Source organism: Diceros bicornis, chromosome 17, assembly GCF_020826845.1.
Source record: "Diceros bicornis minor isolate mBicDic1 chromosome 17, mDicBic1.mat.cur, whole genome shotgun sequence".
Classification (NCBI taxonomy): domain Eukaryota; kingdom Metazoa; phylum Chordata; class Mammalia; order Perissodactyla; family Rhinocerotidae; genus Diceros; species Diceros bicornis.
Genome location: NC_080756.1, coordinates 6,402,943 through 6,430,836, shown reverse-complemented (window position 1 = coordinate 6,430,836; position 27,894 = coordinate 6,402,943). Strand labels below are relative to the sequence as shown.

The 27,894-nt window shown below is 39.7% G+C and overlaps 1 protein-coding gene across 4 annotated transcripts in view; it reads left to right on the top strand.

The window, feature by feature from the left end:
- The window catches only part of SRGAP1 (SLIT-ROBO Rho GTPase activating protein 1), a 238,795-nt gene that overhangs the window by 101,573 nt on the left and 109,328 nt on the right, over window positions 1–27,894 (top strand). For all 4 annotated transcript variants that reach the window (XM_058557730.1, XM_058557729.1, XM_058557731.1 and 1 more), the window contains exons 2-3: window positions 10,143–10,338; window positions 15,200–15,362. In XM_058557730.1, coding sequence (XP_058413713.1) covers window positions 10,143–10,338; window positions 15,200–15,362 — 359 coding nt within the window. The remainder of the gene's footprint in view (window positions 1–10,142; window positions 10,339–15,199; window positions 15,363–27,894) is intronic.

The following is a 27,894-nucleotide window of genomic DNA, read 5'->3' as shown; positions in this document are numbered from 1 at the left end:
TGGAGTTCTTTTCCACCGTTGACCAAATAGGACATTGTTTATGGGAGAAGCCTTGTAGGGCTGGATGCCAGAGGACCACATGGAGCAAAGAATGAAGAGGTAGTGATGGGGCAGTGGGTTGCAGAGAGAGGGGAAAGTAAAATCATTTTACGAATTAGCAAAGTTTAGGTCCTAAGTCTATATGTGCATAACTAAGCATTTTGATAACTTCTTATCTTTACTGAAGCAAACATTCATCAGAGATAGTTATTGAATATCTATTACATGCTATACAGAAATTTAGACACATGATATTTATATTCAAGGGATTTATATTCTGTATAGTTCAAAACGTTACAGTAATTATAACACAATAGTAATAGTACAGTAATGATTTTAAAACAAAAGCAGTTGACCTAAATACATAGTTTCCCATAAAGCCATGACATTCAGGAAATAATAGGGAATTAGCATTAGCCACTTAACTGGGTTTTAACAAATATTTGAATCTTTTTTTTTCTCGTCTTTTGGCTTTCTTACTTTAAATGGTAGAAATATAATCATTGCTTTTCTAAATGATGCTGGACACTTGGCACTTCAACTTTTATTTCATATGTTAATAGTTATATATAACATCTATCTACATTCTAACAAATTATCTAGAAGGCCAGGCCTGGAGCGCTTTGGCTTGCTTTGTGTAATTACACTTATGTGTATTGGTGAACATTATAATTTTGTATCATGGCCTTTGGAGTCAGACAAACCTGAATGGGAATTCAAGCTCTAGTACTTATTAATCATATGACTTTGCAGAAAATACTTAACCTCTCTGCTTTGATTTCCTCATCTTCTAATGGAGGTACTACATGATAGGATTGCTGTAAGAATCAAATGAGCTGAGGTGTATCAAGTACTTATCACAGGATCTGGAACCTACTAGGAACTCACTAAATATTCTCCTGTTCAATAGAAATGGTAAATTGCTTGGAAAGTTAAACTGTGGTCTAGTAGACACTTTAAAATTGTAATTACTGCAATAAAGGAAATAGCCTTGATTTGAGAAAGGCTCGGTTTGCAATTAATTCAGTACAAAAGATTTAAACTAATTTAAAAGTTTTTCATTCTTAAAACTTATTCAGAGAACAACACATGTAAGATTTTATGTTTACTCCTTGAGACTTTGTCTTGAATTATATCAGGAAAGAAAGTCACTGTTTAGAAAGTACCTTGAACCTTTGTCAGTATCAGAGCCATTGCAAAATGTATCTTCTCTACAGATCAATGATTTCTGCACACTGTCTTTTTCTGGTAGTAAAAATCAATCTACTAATACGGTCTTAAATGTCCCTGCTTAATTATGGGGAAGTTAATGACATCCTGCCTCTTGTGTGTTCTAAATAAAAGCACTATAGTGACTCATTCAGATCTGTACTTCCTTAAACTGGTCTTTTCTACAATGTAGTTAAACTGCAATAATTGATCACCTTAATTTATTGCCTTTTATCCTGGCTAGCTTTCATCTGGGAAAAAAAAAAGTGCAAATTTGTTTTCCGTACTTTGCCTGAAAATGTTATCTAAGCCAGAATAGAATATTTGGCTTTCAAAAGCCATGAAAACTGATGGTTCTGTAGTAAGCTCTTATTCTGAAATAGTACTGAGGTTAACATCATTTCAGATGAAGGTATAGTAATAAAAACTTAGACAGAAAAATGGATACAGCTTCTCTTTAGTGTCAGAAATGTTGTGAAATTACTTTCACATCTGAAACAATGAGGATTAACTGCTAAGATGACAGCTTCTTATTTTATTCCAAAGAGTTTTATCATAACTCTGCTCCCCCCCAAATATGCTAATCATCTCTAGAGTTCTAGGATGAGGGCACGGTTTTGAGCTTAGAATGGAAGCAACCTGATTTCATATGTCTGTGCTATTTAGTTTGCTTAAAATGTTGGTGATATCTTAATTTGAAAGTAGAAGAAGACTTGAGAGAGTTATATTTTCCATGAGGCCGTAACCTAGAAGGTTTCATTTGGTACAGTGCTACTAAATTATGTGCCCCAGAACCTAACTCTTTTGGGGCAGGGTGTCAAAAATATCATTTTTAGTTTATTTAAGAAACTACTTTTCCGGGCCGGCCCCGTGGCTTGTCGGTTGAGTGCGCGGGCTCCGCTGCTGGCGGCCCGGGTTCAGATCCCGGGCACGCACCGACACACTGCTTCTCCGGCCGTGCTGAGGCCGCGTCCCACATACAGCAGCTGGAAGGATGTGCAACTATGACATACAACTATCTACTGGGGCTTTGGGGGGAAAATAAATAAAATTTAAAAAAATTTAAAAAAAAGAAACTACGTTTCCATTCCCCACATTTGCACAGCCTTCTAAATCCTACATGTCCTATAAAGGCAGTACAGGGCCAACCCCCATCATCAGCTGTCACTGATGATGACCCAAATTGTCCTGTGATCTTTCCTTTTCTGAAAGTCCTTTGGCCTGTGTAGTCAATACCATCAAATCTAGAACTGATTTTCTTTTTTCATTACACATTTTATGATAATTGGCCACTGCAGTGCTTTACATGATGAGCAAGTCTGTTCCTATCTCATCTCATTGAAGCCTTCCATTGCCTTTGGAAAGAGAATATGGCAGTTATGTTGAGCGACCATTTTGCAGTTGAGGAAACATAAATTCCACTGAGATAGTCACTCCTCCACAACCACACCCCTTCTAACTGGAGCTGGTGCCCTGATGCTCTGTGTTCTATCTCCTGTTTGCCTTACGCGTAAGTCTTGTCTTCCATGTACACCTGCCAACTCTTCAAAGACCTTTTCTGATGGGAACTCCACGTTCCAGATTCCACTTACGAGAAGCTTAGTTGCTAATTCACTCATAGCCTGGAGAAGCATTGTCCTATAGGTAGGCCACATTTCTAATTTTAGATTTTTTTTAGTAGTCACATTAAAAAAAGAAACAGGTAAACAGGTGAAATTAATTTTAATAGTATCGTCTAGATAACCCAGTAGATCTAAAATTAATTCTAACATTAATATAAAAATTATTGATGACACACTTTTACATTCTTTTTTTTGCATACTAAGACTTTGACATCCTGTGTATTTTACACTTGAAGCACATCTCAGCTTGGTCTAGTCACATGTCAAGTGCTCAGCATGACCAATGGCTACATATTGGGCAGCACAGTTCTAAAGGTTTCTTCACAATGTGGTTGAAAATCAGGTTCTACTCCCTGATAACAGATTAGATGGAAATACTCGTTAGTTCCACACCAGCTGCCAGAAGTGAATGATTCATAGCTAGTTAAAATAATAGGCTTAGGCAGGGGAAAGATGGATACCATTCATTCTTATGAGGGTTTTTATTGTTATTGTTGGTTTTGCCCGGTCATTCATAACTCAAATGGGGGCCCATATAGCTTGCAAAGGAAGTTATTTCATGAGATGTAGGACGCTTAGCATTTCATTTATTTATTTATTGTGTGATTTTTTTTTGGAAGACAAATCCGATTATATATCTTCCTTGTTCAGAGTTGTTCAATTCCTCCTCATTGTTGTTTCCCAAAGTTGCCCAGTGAAAGATTCTTGGGGGTATTTAATAAAAATCCTCTGTTCCTTGTCCTACCAGACCAACAAAATCAAAATATCCAGCTGAGGGGCCTGGACACGGGTATTTATAATAAGCACTCCATGTGGTTCTTATCATCAAACTGGTTTGGGAAACTGGCCTAAAATAAAAAATCTTGCTCCTTAGCCTTCCATATGGGGTCCTTTCTGCCCTAGGCCATGACTAGACCCTCTCCCCATGCAGGGTTAGGTTTGAGCAGCAGAGAAGCACTTGGTCTAGCTCTCCTGATTCTCCCTCACCTCCTGCCTGTGCGTGTGCACCTGCTACTCCTTCAGCCTGGAATGCCCTTCCCCCTTGTGTCTGCCCACAAACTGCTAAATCAGCCTCACGATGGCCTCCTCAGTGCTCGCCTCTGCCCAGCCGTGGAGACTTCCTCCCCGCACCTCCCACTGCTCCTTGGCATCCGTGCATTAAGGCCCTGAGGTCACCAGCTCTCCTCTCTGTTTGCATTGCCTGTCTCCTCACCGAGGCTGGGGCTCAGGACTTTCAGTCTGTTATTAGAGCCACTACTAAGGAGTCTGACACGAGGAAATAGTCAATAAATATTTTTCTAATGAAAGCCTGCTGGTACTAGTAATAATAACATCTCCACCTGTTTCATAGTGGTTTACAGATTGCACCATGCTTTTTATGTATATCATCTCATTTAATTCTCGCAACCATGTGAGCTGGAACTATTGTTTCACAAGATGAGACTTTGAGAAGTTAAGTGACTTGCTCCATGTCGCATGGATTGTAATAGAAGACGCTGTAACTCCAGCCTGGGTTCATAGTGACATCACCTAATTTCTGTGCAGAGGGTAAGAGAAGCATAAATCTTGGGTTCAGATTTCTAGTGAAATGAAAAAAATGGCCTTTGCTTATTCAGTCTGTTCGCTAAAAAAAACCAAAGTGCACGTTTATGGATTTTTTTTTGCTACAAATTTCTAGCCTAAAAAGCCTATTTCACCAAAGTTTGTACCTGGTGTTTAGCTAATCGGAAGCTGCAAGGTTGTATAAACATTCACTTGAGCAATGAGCACGGAACAGTTGATGGAACCAGTTAGAGTCTCATTGGGTTCTTCTCTTAAAGACATTCCAGTGGCTCTCACCTGTCGTTTGGGAAAATGCCTTATATCCTTTGGATAAAGGTACTGATAAATCCAAACAGAATGTACACTTTTGTGATATCATAAGGAAAACCTCACCAAACAAGACTGTGAAATAATTGAGATGGTCTGTGATGATTTAGAAATGTTATTGTGTTTTTATTTCCTGGATGATCATGTGTATCACACCCAATCCATCAATTTTATGTCCTCGCCATTTAGTAGCGTATTAGAGAAACAGCCCAGTCTGGACTCAGTCTTTCCATGAATACACATCAGTCCGTGGTCTCACACAAACTTATTTTAAGAATTAGGACTTCCGTTTTTCAGAGCAATAGCAAGAAATGCCTCCGTTTCCTCTTTTCCCAGGCAATTCCATTTATTTGGTATTAGTCAGCAAATTTTTATAGCTTAGAGGAACTATTTAAAAAAAAAAATTTTTTTTACAAATGAGTAGATTGAAAGCACACTCTTTTTGTGTATTATTCTTGTTAGATTATTAATGTTGATTCATTCTGTAATGATCTGGTAGAATAGAAATGAAATAATAGTCATTAAAATAAAACAGTAAATTTTAGCCCTGTGAAAACAGCCGTTATTATTATTTAATAGGTCCTGCCCTAGGTTAAATAATGACTGCTTAGAGCCTCCTCAGAGATGGCATTTTTCTGCGTAAAAGAGATTCTGCTGCTTTATTTAGTTGTGAGGGACTCATGATAATAAGCCCTCCTGATGTTCTCTTAGGTACATCTTTTCTATGCCATGAGAAATTGTAGCAATTAATATATAAATGATGCTAGCCAGTCAGTAAATTTACTATTTGGGCTTAAAGATAAATTCAAGATGAAGTGAAAATATTGAAACAAGAGCCATTCTGTGAAGACATCATTTTATTTATTTATTTATTATTTTTGTGTGTGTGTGAGAAAGATCAGCTCTGAGCTAACACCCATTCCAATCCTCCTCTTTTTGCTGAGGAAGACTGGTCCTGGGCTAACATCTGTGCCCATCTTCCTCCACTTTATATGGGACTCTGCCACAGCATGGCCTGACAAGCGGTGCATCGGTGCGCGCCCGGGATCCAAACCCCGGGCCGCCAGCAGCGGAGCACACGCACTTAACCAATACGCCACCGGGCTGGCCCCAGAAGACATCATTTTAAAGTGCATGCCCATTTATGTTGTCTAATGTGATAAACTACTAAAAGGTACTAGGTATGGAAATATGAGGAGTTATTTTGTTGTTATTACTATTATCATCATTCTCAGAAATGTCTCAACAACCAAAATGTCGTGGAATTGTGATATGGCATTATATCTTTTTTTATATAACAACTATATTGAGATATTGTTCACATATCACACAACTCACCCGGATAACATGTACAATTCATTGGTTTTGAGTATATTCACTGTTTAGTAACCATCGCTACAATCACTTTTGGAACATTTTCATCACTCCAAAAAGAGACTCTGCACCCCTTAGCAATCACTCCCTATTTTACCCAGCTCCTCCAACACTAGTCAACTAATCTACTTTCTACTTCTGTGGACTAGTCTATTCTGGACATTTCACATTAACGGAACCACAGTGGTCTTTTGTGACTAGTTTCCTTCACTGTGCTTATATTTTCAAGGTTCATCCGTATTGTAGCATGAATCACACTTCATTCTTTTTATGGCTGAATAATATTGCATTGTATGGCTATACCACATTTTCTTTATCTCTTCATTAGTTGGTGGACATTTAGGTTGTTTCCACATTTCAGTTATTGTGAACAATGCTGCTATAAACACCTGTATACAAGTTTTTGTGTGGAAATATGTTTTCATTTCTCTTGGATATATACCTAGGAGTGGATTTGCTGAGTCTATATTAACTCTGCATTTGAGGAACTGCCAGATCGTTTTCCAAAGTGGCTGTGCCATTTTACATTCCCACCGGCAGTGTACAAGGGTTCCAATTTCTCTACATCCTCACCAACGCTTGTTATTATCTGTCTCTTTGAAAATAGCCATCCTAGTGGGTGTGAAGTGGTATCTCATTGTGCTTTTGATTTGCATCTTCCTGATGGCTAATGATGTTGAGCTGCTTTTCATGTGCTGTTGACCATTTGTATATCTTCTTTGGAGAAATATCTATTGAGATTCTTTGCCCTTTTTTTAAATCAGGTTATTTGTGTTTTTATTATTGAGTTGTAAGAGTTCTTTATATATTCTAGATACGAGTTCCTTAGTAGATATATGATTTGCAAATATTTTCTCCCATTTTATGGGTTGTCTTTTCACTTTCTTGGTGGCTACAGCTGTCTATCTTGTAACCTACTTATCCTTTAGGGTATGACATCTTCCAAGCTCTTCCGTGATCTGGATCGGCTCCTCTTTCCCTAGCTTCCTGGTGCATTCCTTTATTGTAGCACTGAGCACAGTGTATTGATATCATCAGTTTAGGGTTTGTCTTCCCTACCAAAAGGAGCTGTGTCTAATAAACTTTTGTGACTCCAGTGCCTGGAACCCTGTCTAACACAAAATGGGAGCTCAATAATGGCTTGGTCAACTAAACTAAAATGAAGGTTGGATCTGAAAAAAACATGTTCCAGGTCAATACTAATCCAAGAAAGCTAATAGAAAGGGCCTGGAAAGAGTGTCCTTCAAGAATCTGCAGGTAGGATGGAAGCTGCAATCTTTTCTACAGAAATAAGACTCACACATTTTCTAGAAATCACTCCTTGATGTGATGCTTTCACCTTTTCCAGCCCTAATGATTCTGTGGTACCTGGGATGACAGTGGTGCCATACCCTGTAGCCACCTGTGGTCCCATCACAGGATTCATACAGCATGGGGACCAGTGCACCACAGGCTTCTTTGATCTGTTCTGAGCAATGGACCAAGATTTGTGTGACTAAGCATTTATTTTACGATCTTTTAAATTCTTCGATGCCATATTAGGTTAGCCCAGATCTAGTGAGGTCATATTAATAAAGCCACACCATATGTGCAGGGAGATGACCTACTGTATTATGCTGCCTTATGGCTCTAATATGGTATGAGGAATCCAAAGGTTTTGTCTTCCTAATAAGACATTTCTCATGGTAGTACTTTTATATTTAAGATCTTTTTTCCTTATGCTCTTTTTTTTGTGATCTTTTCCTCATTTGTCTTAAACTTTTCTAAATTAAAGAGGTAATGGAAGGGATTTTCCTTCTCCAGTTTTTGAAGCACATTTTATTTTCTCTCAATGATACTCTAGGTCTGTCCCTCCATATTTTCACTATTGAAAACGCTGCCAGTGTCCTGTTTTGATTGGAAAATTACAGATAACATTAAGTAGCAGTTACTCCCTGCAAAATGGGGGTGAAGTCTTAGCTGTTTAACTCGCTAGTTCTCGATTTTAAACCCTGAAGGAAGCAAGCAAGAGAACATCTAAGAATGAGACCCAAGAAGGAAGCTCAAATAATTTTTGTGTACTTCTGATGAGATTTATACTCTCAGCCGCTTTTATTTCTTATTTGGCACTAAGGCAACTTTAAAAGAAAAACCTTAAAAACAGAAAGAACTGGTTGACAGCCTAAAACGATTGATTTATTTTTTCTTAGCACAGCAAGATGTGCTAAAATTACTTCATCTCAAAAGACTGACTGCGATTCGGGAATGAGACATACCCACCCTTGATTTTTTTTTTTTCTTTATGAAACAAAAATAGTTCTGTATTTGTGGGGGAAAGAGTTTGGCAGACATGTTGATTATAATACTGTATTGAAAAACACTTAACTTTGATTGACTAAAAACCGGATGCTGTTCCTGGTACTTAAAAGCCTATAATAATGTCTTCCCTCTGGTGTTCACCACACTTCTATGAGATTAATAATAGGATTCCCCAATCTAGAAGTGGAGAAACCAAGAGAGGACACGGGAGAAATACTTCCCCGTGTTCCCCCAGGGTTTCCGCCAAGACAGTGTTGCCTGGGACGTGACCTTATTGAGGGCAGAGACCTTGTTTCATAGGTATTGTATCTTCTTTGTCAGGATATAGGCCTGGCACACCGTGGATGCTCAAAACACGCTGCGTGGCTGGAAGGCGGGCAGAAGTGTTCGATTAATCTGACAGACGGACCTGGTTGGAGGCTCCAGGGGTGCCACACATTAGTGGCAGTCCTTACCTGAAGTATTTAATCTCCTTAAACCTGTTTCTTCTTTGTAAAGTGGGGGTAACACTAGTGCCTGCGTGGGTAGGGTGCAGAATAGTAAGCATTCGCTGTTATTAGCTGTGATTCAATCGAGCCTGTTCCCTGACTCCCCGTTCAGAACTTGCCGACCCTGCTGTTAATGAGCTTGATGAACGTGGTCAAGTGCATGCGTGTCCACCGCCAGCTCAGCCTCTCTCTCTTGAAAACAATAGGAAGAAATTGAGGAGGTGTTATTTGGACATTGATTTCCATTAACTCCACTGAATTAGATGCAGCCCTCACTTTTAGGGAATATCCGCTGACACTGGGAAAGATGAAATAAAGAAGTTTTCCAGTATGAATAGGCTTGTCTTTGGAGGGTTAGCCCTGGGTCTTAGAACCAAAACAAGTCAGTTGTTATTAGTTACTGTGTCTCATTTTCCAAAACGCACGTTTCGTTGTTACTGTCATTTACAGATAGTTTTGCGTGACACACTTTTGCTTTTGTGTTTTAGTTAAATCACTGAATGACTAACCTTCGCATTCCTAGTGTGTTAAAATGGTCAAAGGATTCTTTTCAGGATTATGTGTGTCGATAAGGCTGTGAGTTTGAACAATGTATAAAAAGTGAAGGCCAAGTGAAGAGGCTTTGCTGTGAAGAGAATACTAAAGTGGAATCTGAGCATTGCCCCGTTATGAATGGATTATTTGGATATAGAAAGAAATTGTTTTTATGCACGGCATCTCTATAAAACTTGAAGCTATGTGTTTGACAAACTAGAAATTTAGACACAAAATAAAAATTACCAGATGTCAGTGTCTGTATGTGCCAACTGGCAATGTGTGGTGGTTCAGAAGTCTGGAAGAAATGATGCTCACTTCTTTGCCTTTCAAACTCAAAAGGGATAGTTGAGGTAAAATGCTGTCGAAAAAGATTACAATGTACTCAGCTACTCAAAGATGTCACATGTTATGAATTGTTATCTGAAAGGTTTTAATTTTGTCCCTGATGACTCCATGCATGTTTGCGGCATTGCAAATGTAACCCATGTTTCTATTCTAATTTATTACATTCTTTCCTGAGCCTTGTCTCACTCTTTTATAGAGTCAGCACATATCTTATTTAAAGACCCAGCCTGGACACAGCAGTCTCACAAAGGTCCAATACAGAGCTAAGCGTATAATAGGATGCATTGCTTTTATCCTGTATGTACCAGCACACCTCAGTGATTTTCGTGACATCATCAAATGGCTTCTCTTCTCTCCTCAGAAATCCGAGCTCAGCTGGTAGAACAGCAGAAATGCCTGGAGCAGCAAACGGAGATGCGAGCTCAGCTGCTCCAGGACCTGCAAGATTTCTTCCGGAAAAAAGCCGAAATTGAGACGGAATATTCTCGGAACCTAGAGAAGTTAGCAGAAAGGTTCATGGCCAAAACAAGGAGCACTAAGGATCATCAACAGTACAAGTAAGAGAGACTTGCTCAAATCCACCTTTCCAAGGTGACATCCTACCTGTTATTGATTTTAGAATTTTCCATTTTTGTCTCATAAATTGTTGATTGGCATATCCCCATAGATAAAAGCAACCCTCTGCATTTATCATTTATGAGCATCAATTTATCACATTTTAAACTAATAGTATTCTCTTGACATGTTTCTCTTATTCTAATAAATACATATTTGTGGATAACTTTATACACAAGAAGAAAAAGTGTGTGTTCATAAAATTCGTGATTACAGAAAACAGAGAGTTAATATCTACCACAGGTAGATATTTGAATGAGCACATTTAAAAGAGCTGCTTCTTCAAGCAGAGACCTGAGAAGTTGTAGTAATTCTATATGAAAATAGGCAACAAGCGTTGTTTGGGTTTAGTCCCCCTTACCCTGCCATCGCGTTTGTGGTCATTGCAATTGAGACTGACTTAAAACAAGGGCCTTTGGTAAAGTGCTTATGATTGAGTGTAACTAAACTTTATATTAATTGTACTTCATTTGTTTAAAAAATACATTCAAGTTTTTCTGATAATGAAATTTACTTTATAATTTAAATGCTGGAGAGAGAAAAAGACAAGTAGGCAGGCAACTCCAGTAGAGGACACAGGTGTCACAACAGGAGCAAGGGGGAATGCCGTGGACAGAGTGGACAGAAATCCATTCTATAGGGAGGTGAGGAAACAAAGTCAAGGAAAGGTCCTGCAGGGCCGGCCCCGTGGCTTAGCAGTTAAGTGCGCGCGCTCTGCTACTGGCGGCCCGGGTTCAGATCCCCGGCATGCACTGACGCACCGCTTCTCTGGCCATGCTGAGGCCGCTTCCCACATACAGCAACTAGAAGAATGTGCAACTATGACATACAACTATCTACTGGGGCTTTGGGGGAAAAAAAAAAAGAGGAGTATTGGCAATGGATGTTAGCTCAGAGCCGGTCTTCCTCAGCAAAAAGAGGAGGATTGGCATGGATGTTAGCTCAGGGCTGATCTTCCTCACAAAAAAAAAAAAAAAAAAGGAAAGGTCCTGCAAGAAATGATAGATGAGTGAAGGCCTGAAGGACCTGGGACCCTAGGGGACCAGGCAAGGGGAACATCATGCATAAAGGGTCAGAAGGGAAGGAGTGCAGGGCAGCTTTGCAGAACAGAAAGTAGTCCAGTGGGAGCGAGTAGCGAGGTGGTGAGCTGTGGGGCTCAGGCGTACGTTGTGCGAGATCATGGAGGCCTGTACCCCATACTAGGCGGTTTGAACTTTATCCTGAGGGCGTGAGAAATAGAAGGATGACCTTTTAAAATGGTGACGAAGACCACAGATAGGATTGTGGACTGGAAGAAGATACTGGAAGGAGAACTTGGAGGGGATTTTTGCAGTAATGGCATAAACTAGCAACACTGGTGGTAGAAAGACATAGTTGTGTTTTGGAGATAAAAAAAAAAAAGGCAGTACAGCCTTTCCTTTCTGGAAATACAGTGGACTAGATAATCTGAAAGATACTTCTGCCACGAAACTCCCAGAAATGCTGATTAGAGCATAATAGACATTGTTTTAAATGTATCACTGAATTCATAGGAAAGTAATGGGAATTTCCAGGGGCCAAAAAAGGAAGAGGGAACTGAAAACCGAAGTGGGGCTTGTGTCCACGCGTTGGTCCCACGTGGAGACAGAAGCTGAGGGCTGTGCAGGGTGAAGAGCTGGAACTGAGGGCTTCCCCACTGCCAACCCTATTGCGCTGCATCCTGGCCTAAAATCAGGACCAGGACATCTACTGTGTCAGTGAAACAGCGACACAGAGAACCACCTGCCCCCCTGCACAGAGAGGCAAGGAGGCCTGTCAGCCCAGCCTGGCCTCTAGATTGGAGGGGGCTGTGGAGAAGCCCCTCTTTGCCTCCACCGTTGGCTTTGCAGTTTCATTCTGCACCTTTCCGTGGCTTTGGATCCTACGTAAGAAGTAGGGTGAGAACTCTCCCTGGGGCTCTTGTATAGAAGCAAATGCACAAGGAACTCTTCTGGACAGGGAATCTTCTTTTATTTTTTTTGGATGACTTTAACCTCCAGTGTTGGTCCAGCATAGAGGTAAATCTTAGTGATGATTGCCAGGGTGGACGAATGTCAAATGTGCTTCACAGAGACTGGAGCTAGGACGAGGAGCCTGGAGCCAGCACTGTATTCACATTTATAGTAACTGTCCCTTTTTAAAGTCATTGCAAATAAGAGGACAGCCCGCGCATCCATTCAGTAAATATTTTTGCATGTCTTCTGTGTTCTGCACTTGATAATTGGTTGTGAACTGAAAATATGCATTGGCCATGCTCCCTAGTTGGTCCCCTAGTGGATCAGCTGCAACTTTTTGTTTCTCCTGGTTTATTCACTAGTTTTTGTCAAAAGATAAGCAGCTTGGAATTTCCTTTGACTTGAGTAAGTTTATTATTGAATATGGGACTGAAGATAAGATGGATAATAAATCTATAGAAAGGACAAACCAGGATTAGGAAAAAAAAGTCAAAGACAGGTTTTATTAAAGAGTCAGACAGACCTGGTTTGAATACTGGCTCTACTGTGTGACTTTGGTTAAGTTGCTTAACCTCTTTGAGCCTTGGTTTCGTAATTTGTAAAATGAGATTTTATGACCATTAAATGAGAAACGTGACAAAGTCCTTCATGTGATTGGTAGCTGGTGTGGGGTATGCACTCACTATTCCTTCTCCTCTTCACCAAACAAACGTTAAATCTTTAGCACCCTAAATTTACCGGTCATTTAAGCTGAGCTATGGAGCCCAGCTCTAACTCCATTTGGGGATGCTCACTGTGTAGAACAATCCTTGGCCTAAGGTGGCCACTGCATAGTGGAAAGACCAAGGCTTGGATCAGCCTCCCTGGACTCAGAGTATCAGATACTAGCTTTGGTCCTCAGCAACTCAGCGCCTTGCTAAGTCTCAGCGCCTTGCTAAGTCTCACTGCTCTCATTGATCGTGGGCTACAAAGAATCTCTGCCTTAAACTGCAGTGGTAAGGATGAGGTAGAACTAATGTGTGTAAAGTCTTTAGACCAGCTGCTACATAAAAATAGCTGACTTTATATAGCACTTACTGTGGACCTAAAGCTTTATAGTAAGCATTAAATATACATATTAACTCAAATAATCCTCATAATAATCTTATGAGATAAGTACTGTTAATCTTAACCATTCTACAGTGCAGTGATGGAGGCACAGAGAGGTTTAAAGAATCTGGCCACGATCACACAGCTCGTAAGTGGTAGTTCTGGGATTTGAACCCAGACGGTGTAGCTCTGTGTTCGGTGCTCTTGGCTTGTGTGCTGCTTCTTACAGTGGGTGCTCCATGAATGATGATAGTTGCCATAGTTATTGTTGTTGATATTATTATCACTTATTATTAAGGCAATAAAAAGTGTTTATTCAATGAGTGAAATAACACTTATTTAATGCTTACCATGGGCAGGGCACTGAGGATACAAAGGGTATGGAATGTTCTCAAAGAATTTATGGGCTACTTCAGCATAAAGGACATACACAAGAGTTAAGATAGTAAGGGAACATGTACCTCTTGGCCTAGGGGGTAGAGAATGTCAGTAGACAGGCTCCGGTTGTCTGCAGTAGAACTCCTGGCGGCTGCCCGAGGGCTCTGAGCACAAAGCAGGTTCTGAAGGTGGGGGTGCAATTCTTACTGTGCCCACTGGGAGAATAGGGGCTTCTCTCACGGGAACAAATGCGAGGACCCTAGATCAGGGGTTTCTTCCCTACACCCATCCCCGCTTCACTCCTCTCCTTCCTCATTCTTCTCGAGACGGTTTTGACTTAACACAGTGTTAAATCCTGAATCTGGGGGACTTCAGGGCAGAAAGACTTGACTTAATGACTTCTTTCCTAATTTAATTAATATTCAGAGTCATAAATGATTCACGAATAGCAGGAGGATAACATATCTGATAAAATGGCACTAATGTCCTTGAGTTAGGATAAACATTCTGTGCCACTTTGCAATATACAGTTAGATTTGAAAGTAAAAAAAAACAAAAAACATTGTACTTTGATTTTCTTTTTTCCTTCCTTTTTGGAGGCAGTAACATCCCCGTTAGTCACTGTTTTTGTTTGGAGTTTTTCTTTTAGATTTTTTACAAGTCTTCTTTTATGGTTTATGTTCGCTTTTAGCCTTGTTATCTAGAATAAAACAAGGTGTAGTTACAAATCTGAAATAGTTTAATGGGTCTAAATAGGACGTGTGACAAGTCATAAGCCAGCAAACTTCTTGGTTCTATTCACAAGCCCTGAGACAATGCTATAAATTTCTTATTCCCGGGAACACTTTGGGAGGCTGGAGGTTATGTCTCAGGGGATTAGTAAATAACCCTCACATTTATGTTCCGTGGAAAGCATACCTAGCCAAGTCTCTTTTCCAACAAGAGACTGAACATTCAAAGCAGATTCTGTGTGCAGTGGCAAGCCACAGTCTGTCTGCGAGACAGTAGTCAGGAGGTTTTATGTAAACCTAAACCACTCTCTTCAATGGGTGTTTAAGGCTGATGGCCTGCCCAAGGACTGTATGTGTTAGGCTCCCATGGCCCTTGTTGGGAGTGTGAGCTTTGACTGGTGTTCTTGGTCCAAGATTTATCCTCCAGGCCTAGGGGATTGCTGGCTTTGTGCCGTCACAGCCTGGAAGGCTGTTCTGCTGGCTGTCGAGTGTCCTGGTGTGAGCAATGCCCAGGGGAGAAGGAACAGCAACAACCCCCATCTGCTCTGACTCCTGGTTTGCCTGGGTGACTTCCCTCAGCTGATTGGGGCACCTTTGAAGTTGACGGTAATCTGTCTGTCTTCGCTCCTTAGGAAAGACCAGAACTTGTTGTCTCCAGTGAACTGCTGGTATTTGCTCCTGAACCAAGTGAGGAGAGAAAGCAAAGACCATGCTACCTTGAGCGACATCTATCTGAACAACGTGATTATGCGGTTCATGCAGATAAGCGAGGATTGCACCAGGATGTTTAAGAAGGTACACTCCGTAAATCCTGCCGCCGTGGCCTTTCCTAACCACTGTGCCTGTAGCCACAACTGGGAAGGATCTAGTGCCTTAAATACTTAACAGTACTCGATAAATATTAGGTAAAAAAATAAATGAATGAATATTTTAAAGATGCAGAATAAAAAGTTAAACTTGAGCAGGCCTACTTACAGAGTTGTCAATCACTCAATCTGTGACCTGAACAATGTGGGCAAAATTTTGAAATGAAATGTACCTGCAAATTGCACTTCTGTCCTTAGGAAGGGACTGCCTGCAGTTATGAAAAATCAGACCAGAGAGGAAAAGCCTTAAATTCTGTGTTTGGGGCTCATCCATGATCAGAGACTTGTGAAGAACAAGATAACCAGATGTGCTGCTCTCTTGGGAAAATGTTATCACGGTTTTTTCTCACTCCCACCAGACCAGCAGTGGAGTATGAGAGAGTGACATGAAAAAAATTCCACAGGGCACAGAAAATTCTGTGCCTTACGTTGCCAGAGAGCTTCCTCCTTCCCAAATCCATTAAAAAAATAAGAACTGGGCTTTTAAGGCTTCTTATCATTGTTATTAGTCTCAGCCAGCTCTCAGCAATTTTTCTGTTGTTTGGACATTTTTGTTGAGAATAATAACAAAATTGGACCATTTCCTGTGTAGAGAATGCAGCCACTTGCCCAATAAGACTGGCTTTCGGTTTTTATGTTTATAGGACAAGGGTTCTCCCCCCGCCCCCTTCAGCTTTGTGCTAGTGGTGATTGGTGCCTATACCAATATCTGTACCTCTACGTAATTATTAGTTTCAAAAAGTGGGGAAAAAAATCACCTTATAGATTAATGACATATTTATGGTTCAAAGAAACCCCTTAAAAAACAAAGATGTGGTGTTAAGCAGGCCAGCTGGAAAACTTCTTACTTATGTTTGATGTATCCACATTAGATTCGATTTCTGACCTGAAATGGAATTTAGCAAACTCTAAGTCATCTTTTGCTCTATTAAATAGGAGAAAAAAATGTTTCAAACAAAGGAGCAATTTAAAAAACTTGGAACTAAGAGCCTATTAATTAAGAATAAAATAAGTAGAGAAATATCCTACGTATCTTAAAAAGTAGAGATTTTAAAAAACAGTTTAGACTGAGCCATGAAAGGGAAGTAATGTTCTCATGCGTGAGCCCTTTCAGCCAAGACCTCCTTTGTTTTGGTGGGTTTTTTTGAGCATCTTCTATGAGCAGGAGATGGTGTTAGGTCTTGGAAAGGCTACATAGATGAAGAAAAACTTCTTGTGCTCAAGAAGGTCACAGTTTATCCAAATTTGGATAGCGCTATATGATGCTTCCCAGTCATGGGGGTGCTGGCAACCATTCAGCCTGGACATGTGAGACCAGCGCCTCAGTTGAGTTTGTTTATTTATCCATTCAACAAGACATCTTTAAAATGCCTGGCTGGGAAGCAGAGTTAGAAGACACGTCCCTGCCTGCAAGGAACTCATTACAGTAATTAGCAGTTACCACGCTGCAGGGAGCACAGCCTGCCTTGGGAGAGTGAAAGTGATTTAACCCTACTGAGGGGTGAGGAAATTCTTCACAGAGGAGGGGACACTTGAAGTGAGAGCTGTAGGAGAAGGAGGCGGTCATCAAGCAGACAAGGGCAATGAGCTATTCCAGGGAGAGCAAAAGCATGACATGTCCAGGGAAAGGAAAGAGTTGATGTGGCTGGACCAGGAGTTGTATGGGAATGAGTGGTGGGATGTGAGGCCAGGAAGGTCATATAAAAAGGGACTTTGTATGTCTTGCTAAGATGTAAGGATATGTATTTTGTAACTCAAAGTCAACGGCCTATGGCTGAGAGTCAAATGGATTTGGATTTGAATCCAAACTCTTCTGTTTCCTAGCTTTGTGATCTTGGGAGGTGATTCAAGCGAGTGCTCTCCACTCTCTAAGGGAGTGGGGACGGCAGGACTGGGCAGAGGGCCAAGCCGAACCTACAGGAGCCCTGGAGCTGGGATGGCTCTCATATCCAGGCAAGCAGCCCTCGCCTTTGCTTTGCAGTCACTGGATTTGAGCTACCCTGGGGCGGGGCTCAGTAACCTTGGCGTGAGGCAGCTCCCTTTGGTGAGGGTAATTCCCAAGGGTGATTCCCAGAGAGGGATCAGCTGTGAGTTTCAACAGCCAGCAGCCAATATTCCCAGTAGTTGGGGGAATAAGTTCTTGACTCTTGAAGAGAGGGTCTGGAGATTGTACAGTAAATACACACACACACACACACACACACACACACTATGCCTGCTTGTTTGCCACCTAGAAATTCTCTTCTTATCCAGATTTTCTGGGACTCAAAGAATTTTAATCCTTGGAAGCTGCCTATTGATAGCGGACGCTTGGTTACTTCAGCATTTAGTGGGGCAGCCTTCTCCCTCCTAACCATAGCTGACCAGCTGGAAAGTTAACAGTCACAGGTTTCAAATTCAACCTTCCTCAAGCAAACCCAGCAGACTGTACACCCCGCCTTTCCATGTATATATTGCTGGAAAAAGAAAGAACAAGAGAGGCAGAGGGCAAAGGGGAGAGACTGGAGCTTACTGAGGAGCCAGATCAGCCCACATAGGACACATTTGTCATCTGAGAGAACAGGAAGTCAGGACCCATATCTGTCAAGTCCCGAGAACCTCAGGTCCCTTTAGATTAAAAAGTAAAACTAGTCCTTCTGCTTTTTTTTATCATCACCATCCTCTTCTCCTGCTCTTCTTCCATTGTTATGATTCCAGAAGCATCTTTACTATCAGAATGGAAAGAAATCATCAGACCCAGTCTGAAGTGACCTCTAGAACTGCTGTGGAGTCCTTAGTGAGCATAATCTTGGGAGAGGGTTTCAAGACTTCCTCATTTTTCAAAAATATCCCCACGTCTGTATGGAGATGAGAGATGCTGGGTGCATGGCAGGGTCAGCCTCTTACACAGCTGCATCGTCTTCTGTTTCCTCAGTGGGAGAGAATCCTCTTACCCAAACTGTTGCGTCAAAGAGTTTGGAGCAGGTAATACCAGGAATGTTTTTGTATCCAAACGGATATAATAATCAGGAAGATATTTATAGGAATACCTAATTCCATGCATAGGTATAGGGAACAGCTTCAGGACTTAAATTTTAATCACATCAGAACCAGTTATAGAAATAGTTGTCTGTGCTTGACAGAGGGTTTTCAGCTGGCAGAAAAAGAGAAGCTTTTTAAAAACAACAACAATACACAATTATTCAAATATTGATTATTTCATATTTATGCCTTTAGAGCTATAAATGAAGCCTGTTGGTCAGAATAACATAGTGATTCATCTTTTAGGCTCTGAAATCAGATATTTTGGGTATGGATCTTGGCTTTGCCACTGTTGGTAGCAATGTGGACTTGGAGTATTTGTAAACCTCTTCAGCCTCAGTTTCTGCATCTGTAAAGTAGATATAGTAAGCTATTTCAGGTAATTGTGTGGAGGATTCATGGTTCTTACATGGAAATCCACTTAGCCCAGCATCTGGACTTTATAAGTCCTAACTTTTGGCTGTTATCTTTATTATGATCTATATTGTAAACACTTATTCCATACACCTGCAGTAATTATGTAAGGTGAGAGTATACTAAATGTACCCTCATTCTAAGGAGAATACATGCCACAACTGTGATAAACACATCCGAATCATCACATGTTGTTTGTGTATCGCTTATTATGAAGTTTCAAACCATATTTGTAAATGGACTCTGAGAAATGCCCTCACAACATCCTTGCTGGTAGCTCAATTAAAATTTTGGTCCTCACATTTTCCAACAGTTAGTGAAAAATCAGGGAATAACCCAGTGAATACTTGTGTTGGTCAACCCCGCCGCTGCCTTTCAGGTCCCCCACAGCCATTTCACAGAGAGAGTCTTAATTTGGAGGCTTCTTTGATTTCTTCATTCATTCGACAGTGAGAGTTATTCTATTCCAGACCTCTGTTAGGTATGGAGAATGTAAGCTTGGACAGAGTAGGACTCTGCTTTTACTCTCTTAAGTTCTGCTTTGCCATTTTAGGAGAAAGTCAGAAATTAGAGACTCCTTGTACACATGGGTTGGTTTCATTATTAGCCCTCACTTCTTTCCCAAAGAACAAGGGGTGGTGAGGTGCCTCTTGCCCTCTTCTCCAGCCCTGTCTCCTGGAGTGATGAGGTTGTGCTGCCTTCTTTCCATGACTCACGCTGAAAGAGAGTGTTCTGCATCTGGTTTGGTGCTGCAGCCAGCAAGTGTCCAGTTCGTATGCTCCACATAAAATGTAATCAATGTCAGCAGCCACAGTCGCAGGGAGGACCACAGCCAGCTTGCAGTAATCACTGTATTTGAGCCCCTTATCACATGATCTTATTTACCAATTTAGGAAAGTTAATAGAAGTATGTAGTTCAGAGGGAGCACCATAAAATGGTATCATTTGAATATGTTAAATTATCTCTGTGTGTTTTAAAGTATCTCAAAGTCTGTCATTTCTCTGTGGATTGTTTTCAAGTTATTAAAATGTTTTTGTCCTTCCTTGGTTTGCATAAATATGTGTACAAGTATAATTTATTTTGTTTCTTCACCAATAATAATGACATCTGTACACCACCACTTAACTGAATTCTAACTGTGCGCCAAGCATCGTGCTCTGTGTTTTTCACACATTAGCTCACACATCCTCATAGCTGCCCCGTGAACAGGTATTATCATCCACATTTCAGGGATGAAGAAACAAATTGCAGAGCCAGGCTCGCTGGTACATATTCTTGTCTTTGCCCATATGTCTTAGATAGTATATGACTGTTGATGTTTTTTGGTGGTAACTGGAGATGTTACTCAATGCGTAGGTCAGACACTTCTGAGAATTGGGACACTATGGTTCTTGGCTCTGTTCATTTCTTATGAAAATCATGAAGGATGATAGTTCTGGATGAGGCAGCAAAATCTATCAATCATCCAAGTTATAGGCAGCAATTTAAAGCAGCAGAGACTGGCCCCAAGCCACTGAGAATTACCCTCCTTTGGCATAAATGCCATAGCTTATCAGATTCAGACTCACGGGAATTAAATTAAGCCACTTATGGTATTATTGATTGTGTGGCCTACTCCGAAAGGAAGGAGAGATTATTAGTGAGATTTGGAAATTTATAGTCATTTTTTATTTTGATCAAAGCCAATCATGATCTATTTAAATACCCCAATATGAAAGAAAACAAAGACGTTTCATGGGGAAAAAATCCTTTATTTTCATTGAGACCATTTAAAATAAGTTAATATATTCAAACAGATGTTTTAATATAAATTAATAAAAGATAGCAGTCTACTACAGATCTCTAAGGCTCTAACCTTACTTTGAAGAAAAGGTCCATAAGTTTAAAAAAATCTGAAAATTAACCGATACATATATGAAAGAGTCTATTTCTTTTTGTATATTAAAATATATATTCATTGTATAAATTTAGAAAACACTGAAAAAAGATAAAAATGGAAATAAAAGTTATCCATATTAACACTACTTACTGTTAATATTTTGGGCTATGTCTTTTCAGTATTCGTATATATAAACATATATGTGTAGTATACAAATGTACATACATATGTACTTTACAAAATTGAGATTTCATTACATATAGCTTGGGAACCTGCCCTTTTTATGTAAAATATTGTTAGCATTTTGCATGTCAGGAAATAATCTTTTATAATAGGATACTTCATGCCTGCATACTGTTTCACTGTCTGCGTGGCCATGTTATTTTCCTGTTATTGGACATTTAAATCTTTCACACATCTATGATATTTTTTTCTTATGCTACATTCCTTGAAATAGAATTGTTAGGTCAAAGGGTGGCATTAGAATTTCATGCTTTGGATGAAATTCTTACCTTTTGCCTCTCTGGAGTAAAGATGGTCATGGCTGTGATTTACTAATGAGTAATCTATCCCCTGAAAAATAAATTGACTATTTTATTAGCAAACAGCTACCATCTGTGATTTGGTATGCTGATGCAATAGTAATAAATAATATAACAAGTGGAACTTTTTCAGAGCATTTTAGTGCAGTGTAGCAGAAGAATTAAATGGTATTCTGGTGGCCTCCAGGGACACTTAATTATTGATGGGGCCTGGATAAATAAGTGAGAATAGTTCAGGCTAACACTACTAACTGGTTCTCTTGAGTTTTATCAACCCTATAGCTAGCTCATTTTTCTAGAAATAAATCAAAACCAAGCTGTCATTTCTTACAATGATGTAATTTTCTGAAATACTTTAGAAAATATTTTTAATTTGTATGTGTAAATTGCTTATCAGGATGGCTGGCACGTAGTAGGTGCTTAATAAATGGCAGTTGTTGGTGCTGCTGTTCTTGCATTTATGCTGTTGCCTTTATTACTTAATGACAACAGGACATGTGTGATTGACCTGGCTATAAATTTAGCAGGTAAGTTACTAGGTAAGAGCATTCATCATCAGTTCAGAAGCTTTGTTAAAGACTTTTAAAGAGGACGTTAAGCAGATGATATATGTGTGTCTCCCTGGGGAAAGTGATGTAAGATTGTGTTCCACATAACGACGTGCCAGTCAAAGATGGACCACGTACACAACAATGGCCCCATAGATTAGTACCCTATAGCTTAAGTATGTAGTAGTCTATACCATCTCGGTTTGTGTAAGTACACTCTATTATGTTCACACAACAGTGAAATCACCTAATGACACATTTCCCAGAACGTATCCCCATTGTTAAGCGACGTATGACTGTAATTTAAAAAAACCTGACATCAGCGAAGTTAGACATTTTGTCACACAGCATGATATGGTGGTACCGACACTCTCCTGTCTCTCCTGTTAGTAGTTGAACCCATAACTACAATGAGAATAGTTGTTGAAAAGCACTTGAAACTTATTTATGATTTAAAAAAAATCTAGAAGTGTATATACCAAAATTATTTTAAATGGGTCTCTCTGAATTATTTTTATTTTCTTCTTTTTGCTTATCTCTAGTTTCTGATTTTTGTACAATGAACCTATTGTATAAGACACACAAGAAAGCAATTATTTATTGTAAACTAAAACCTTAAAGAAACTTGACCCAGAGTAGACCAGTCAGTGTTTACAGTAAAGAAGTGGGGAACTATATCCAGTAACTAATTCAGCCCCAAATGCTATATATTAATGGAAAATTAGCCTAGTCACCAGGTATACTTGAAAACTATGCTATGATCATACAGTATTAGGATGACTGAAATGAAAAGATATGGAATCAGGGAACTTCTGAGCAAGATGGCAGCTTGCACGTGGACTCCAACTGCCTCACCTCCCAAGTTGTCTTTGAAGTGACTGATCACATACATCAAGAGGAGAAACTGGAACAATCCTTTTAACTTCAAGCAGATCCCATTACCCCTGTGCTCATTCTGTTGGCTCCCACCTCACTCTGAATGAAAGTGTATATCCCCTCTTCCCTTCCCCAGCTTTCTTTTTCCCTGTAGCACTTATCCCTTTCTGACATATTATATATTTACTTAGTACGTTTTCACTTGCTGTCGCCCCTCAATTTATTTATTTTATTTATTTTTTTTTATTTATTTTTTCCCCCCAAAGCCCCAGTAGATTGTTGTATGTCACAGCTGCACATCCTTCTAGTTGCTGTATGTGGGACGCGGCCTCAGCATGGCCGGAGAAGCAGTGTGTCAGTGCACGCCCGGATCTGAACCCGGGCCGCCAGCGGCAGAGTGCACGCACTTAACCACTAAGCCACGGTCGCCCCTCAATTTAAATGTAAGTTCCTGAGGGAAGGAACCTTGTGTTGTTCACAGAAACAGTGACTGCATGTAGCAGATGCTCAGTAAATATTTATTGAATGAATAAATAATACTTACGTCTATATTAGAAACCAGAGATGAGTGTCATCCACATAACAGAAATTTCAATGCATTTCAGCAAGAGCCAGAAATAACAAGGCTGGATTTAAGCAACACTATTTTGTGCAATCTACTTCCCAAGAGGGAGAAATCAGTCATGGGAAGTTTGTGACAGAGTGGAATAACTAAAGTACCAGCTTTCTGGTCAGGGAACTGAAAAGAGGTGTTCTAAGAAACCAAAAAATACTAGGGAGGTTATAGAGAGGGTGAAGATTAAAAAAAAGCAATCCCAGGGGTCGGCCCAGTGGAGTAGTGGTTAAGTTTGTGCGCTCAAATTCAGCAGCCCGGGGTTCACAGGTTCGGATCCCGGGTGCAGACCTATGCACCACTTGTCAAGCCATGCTGTGGCAGCATCGCACATATAAAGTAGAGGAAGATGGGCACGGATGTTAGCCCAGGGCCAGTCTTCCTCAGCAAAAAAGAGGAGGATTGGCAACAGATGTTAGCTCAGGGCTAATCTTCCTCACAAAAAAATAAAAAAATAAATGATCCCATAACATTCTTTATAAACTGCTGGGCTCACCCCTGAGCTGCGCATGCTTGGGTCTGATCTTAAGCAGTGTGCCTACCAAAGACTTTGAGAACTGAACTAAGGAATAGACCACTGCCTAGGTTTCAGACTGGCCACTGGGTGGTGCATAGCAGGACAGATCCAAATAGTGCTACAAAGTGTTGGAAACAGAACTGACATTGAAACCACAACCCATAGAAGGCTGGTCAGAATTTGCATCCTGAGTCTAGCCAGGTTGATTTCCTGATAAAACAGAAACATCAACATTCTAAACACAGTTTAAACAAGACCCAGAGTCTCAGAAAAATAATATTCAGAATATCCGGAATACAGACCAAAATTACTCAGCATAGAAAGAACCAGGAAAACGTCAACTCACATGGGAATAGACAATTAACAGACGTCAATTCTGAATGACACAAATGTTGGAATTATCTAATAACATTTTTTAAAGCAACCATGATAAAAATATTCCAAGAAGTAAAGGCAAACACTCTTGAAATGAATGGAAAGATAGTAAGTCTCTGCAAATAAATAGAAGTTATAAATAACCAAATGGAAATTTTAGAACTGAAAAATACAGTAACCAAAAAAAAAAAAAAAACCCTCACTGGATGGGTTCAATAGCAGAATGGAGATAACGGAGGGAAGAGTCAGCTTAATTTCTGTTAATCTTGAAGACAGATTAATAGAAATCATCCAGTCTGAACAACAGAGAGAAAAAAGATTAGAAAATAAAAATGATCAATGCCTCAGGGACCTTTGGACAATACCAAAAGATCTGACATTTGTGACAGCAGAATCCCTGAAGGAGAGGAGAAAGTGCTTGCAGAAAAAATATTTAAAAAAAGAATTGAAAGAAAACTTCCCAAATTTGGCAAATGGGATAAGGTTACACATTTAAGAAACCCAAATTAGATGAATCCAAAGAAGTCTATACTCAGACATATCATAATCAAACTGAAAACTAAAGACAAAGAAAAAAACATTGAAAGCAGCCAGAGAAAAATGATATATTACTTATGGGAAAAAAAACAATTGGATGACTATGAATTTCTCTACCTACTGAGTGCCAGTATCACCGTACTGGTTGTGACAACCAAAAATGTCTTCGGATATTACCAAATGTCCCCTGTAGGGAGAATTGGCCCGGGTTGAGAACCATTGATCCAAATTGAGTCCTCCATTCACCCCAACAGATATTTTCTTTAAAGAAATGCTCCAATTTGGTTTGTTTTTCAATCACAGGGTTTACAACTCTAGATTAAGTTAACAAACGTGGAGTAGGTCAAAAGATACCCCGTCCTCACCTCCCATAAAGAGGAGTAAAAAAAATATTGTTCAGTACCAGATTTGTTTAGGTTCAGTTATTTATAAAAGATTAACACTTAATAAAATTCATTTTCAAAGAGCCATAGGCACTGAATCCTTACTCATTCTCCTCATCCAAGAAGGAAATTGCAGCCTTAAGAAAAGAACTGATGAGGAGAGAACATTCCTACCATATGTCGAGGTGTCTGCATTTGAGATCAACAAAGTCTAAAGCAACCTGAGAACAGTATTCTGGTTGCCAGCCAAGGTTTCTTACCATTTGAAGACTATGTTTAATTCCACATGGTAGGATTCTAAAAGATTTCCAGCAGCTGCAAGACATACCATATTGGGGGATATTGCTCATATGGCAAATATTTGAATTAAGAAACACTGTGATATTTGAATTATAGCAACCAAAAAATATGCAATTGCCAACAGATACTGAATATGGTTGTCAATGATTTCAGTACCTTTTAAATCTCAAGGAAAGGGAAAAAAATTTCTCCTTGTTAGAGAAGCAATTAAGTAGAAACAAGCAGAAATTTTACCAGCTGAATGCTTTGTCAGATCAACCTAGAAACTTATAAAAATAAAAAATTTTGACACTGGATATATGAACTACTAAGATTGAGAAAAATCAATAATGTTCAATAATTGATAGTAAATAAGTACATGCACCATTTTTACTTTTTAGACTTTGATAGTTTCAAGTGAACACAGAACCATAATTAGCTAATGTGCTGGCTTGAATAAACATGCTCATAAAAATTTCATCTCTTTAAACTCTAAAGATGGAGATTGCAAGGGTCTACCAAAATAATTTTCTTTTATTATTTGGCAAGGTCTTATAATTCAACTGAACAGTCATAATAAATCCATTGTAACTTCTACTTTTCCTTATCTTTTCATTTTTTTTTGAAACTTTACTGAAATCAGCTTTCTTTTCTGAAATAGAGTAGACATTCTGTTTCATTATTCATTCAACAAACTTTATTATCATTATGTGACAGGCACAGTGGTGGGTTCCAAGGTCACAAAAGTGAGTAAGACACAAATCCTCAATTAGTACCCCAAAGAAGTTTACAATCCAGTAAGGAAAGGAAGTGTAAAGATAAAAATTACATTGTAAATTAGTAACTACTGTTACAGAGATAGGACCCAAGACCACAAGAGCAGAAAGGATTGAGTGAGGCACATTGCCTAGGAAAATGGATTATAAAGGCTTCACAGTGTAAGTGGCATTTGATCAACATCTTCAACTTGGTGAGGTTTTCCAGAGGAAACAGAGGAAGTACATTCTTCTATATAGAGAGAACTGCAAAGGACAAGGGCCTGGGGTTCTGATCAAGCCTAGCACATGTCTAGGAAATGATGCTAGGGGAAGGTGATGGTAGATGGGGCTTTTGGTGGCCCCATCTACCCAACTCTACGATAGTGAGTTGTAAACATGCATTAGGCCACCTCATTTTTGCCTGGACCTCAAGCTCACATCAGATACACAGCTGGCTGGTTAGGAGTGTAGCCTGTAGTATGGTGAAGTGTACATAGTAGGATAACAGCTATCTGAGATCTAGAAAGGCAGGTTTGATTAGGGGCAAGTGGGGGCGGGAGTGCAAGAATTTTGATTCTCAGTTTGAGGAATTGGTGTGTTGTCAACTAAGCACCTAAGGAAGACAAGGGAGATTTGTAATCAGGGATATGACATAATCAGCTTTGTTTTTTGAAAGCATTGTGAAGAGTAAATTGGAATGTGAGGAAGCTGTTGCATTAGTAATCTGGGTGGTAATTTTTGCTCTGTCATGAATCATGGCCACAGAGTAGTTCTATACTTGAAATGATATTGGCTTCAAAAAGTTCTCGTCCGTGTAGATTAAGAATGAATCGAATGGTTTTTTGTTGTTGTTGTTTTATAAAACGTCTGTCAGCAATTTAAAACCAGAAAATTCTATTCAGTCCATCCTACTCAGATTTTCTTAAGGCTTCTACTCCTTTAGCTGATGGCTCTTTAGTCTATCGGAAACGGAAAAAGAATCTTAACAATGATTCCAGGATTCCTGGGCTCACAGTAACCACGCAGACATGGGTCTGGACTGGCTCCACAAGAAAGGGCAATTGCAAGTGACTGCACGTCACTGGGAGGTGTGTGTTGCCTCCTGATCTTCCCAAGATCTTAGCCTCTAGTCCTTGAAGGATCAAGAAAGTGTCCTTAATATCACCATGGGCAAGACAATGAACAGTTATCTAGGAGGCAAAAGAACTCCCTCTCATTTCTTTAAGCTGTGTCATATAAGGAATAGTTGAAGATGTAGGGAATCTTTAGCACAGAGAAAATGAGCCTGCGCTAGGACACAATGGCTGTCTTTGAAGGTAGCTTAGATTAACTAGCTCTGTAAGTCTACAGGAGGTCAGACCAATTCGTAGAACTGAAGTGGAGACAGGTTTCACTGTATCCTTAGGGAGACCTCCTGACAGTTGCTGCAGTCTGAAGTCAGCAAGGGCTAGCTGAGAATGCGAGTTCTGCTTTGTTGTCACTTTGCAGTATTCTCTGGAATGGACTTTATCCTCCTTGGTATAGGACCTCAAACACAATTAAGTATTCCAGAAAGTAGGTTTTGAATTATCTGGAAGTGACTATCTGAGACAGACTGATTTGAAAGTTGATGTGAATGGGCTGTTGCATCAGTATTTAGAAAAATGGAGAGTGACTTGATGAGATGACATGAGAGTATGACGCTGAGCTGATAATCCATCGTAATGACAGTTAGAATT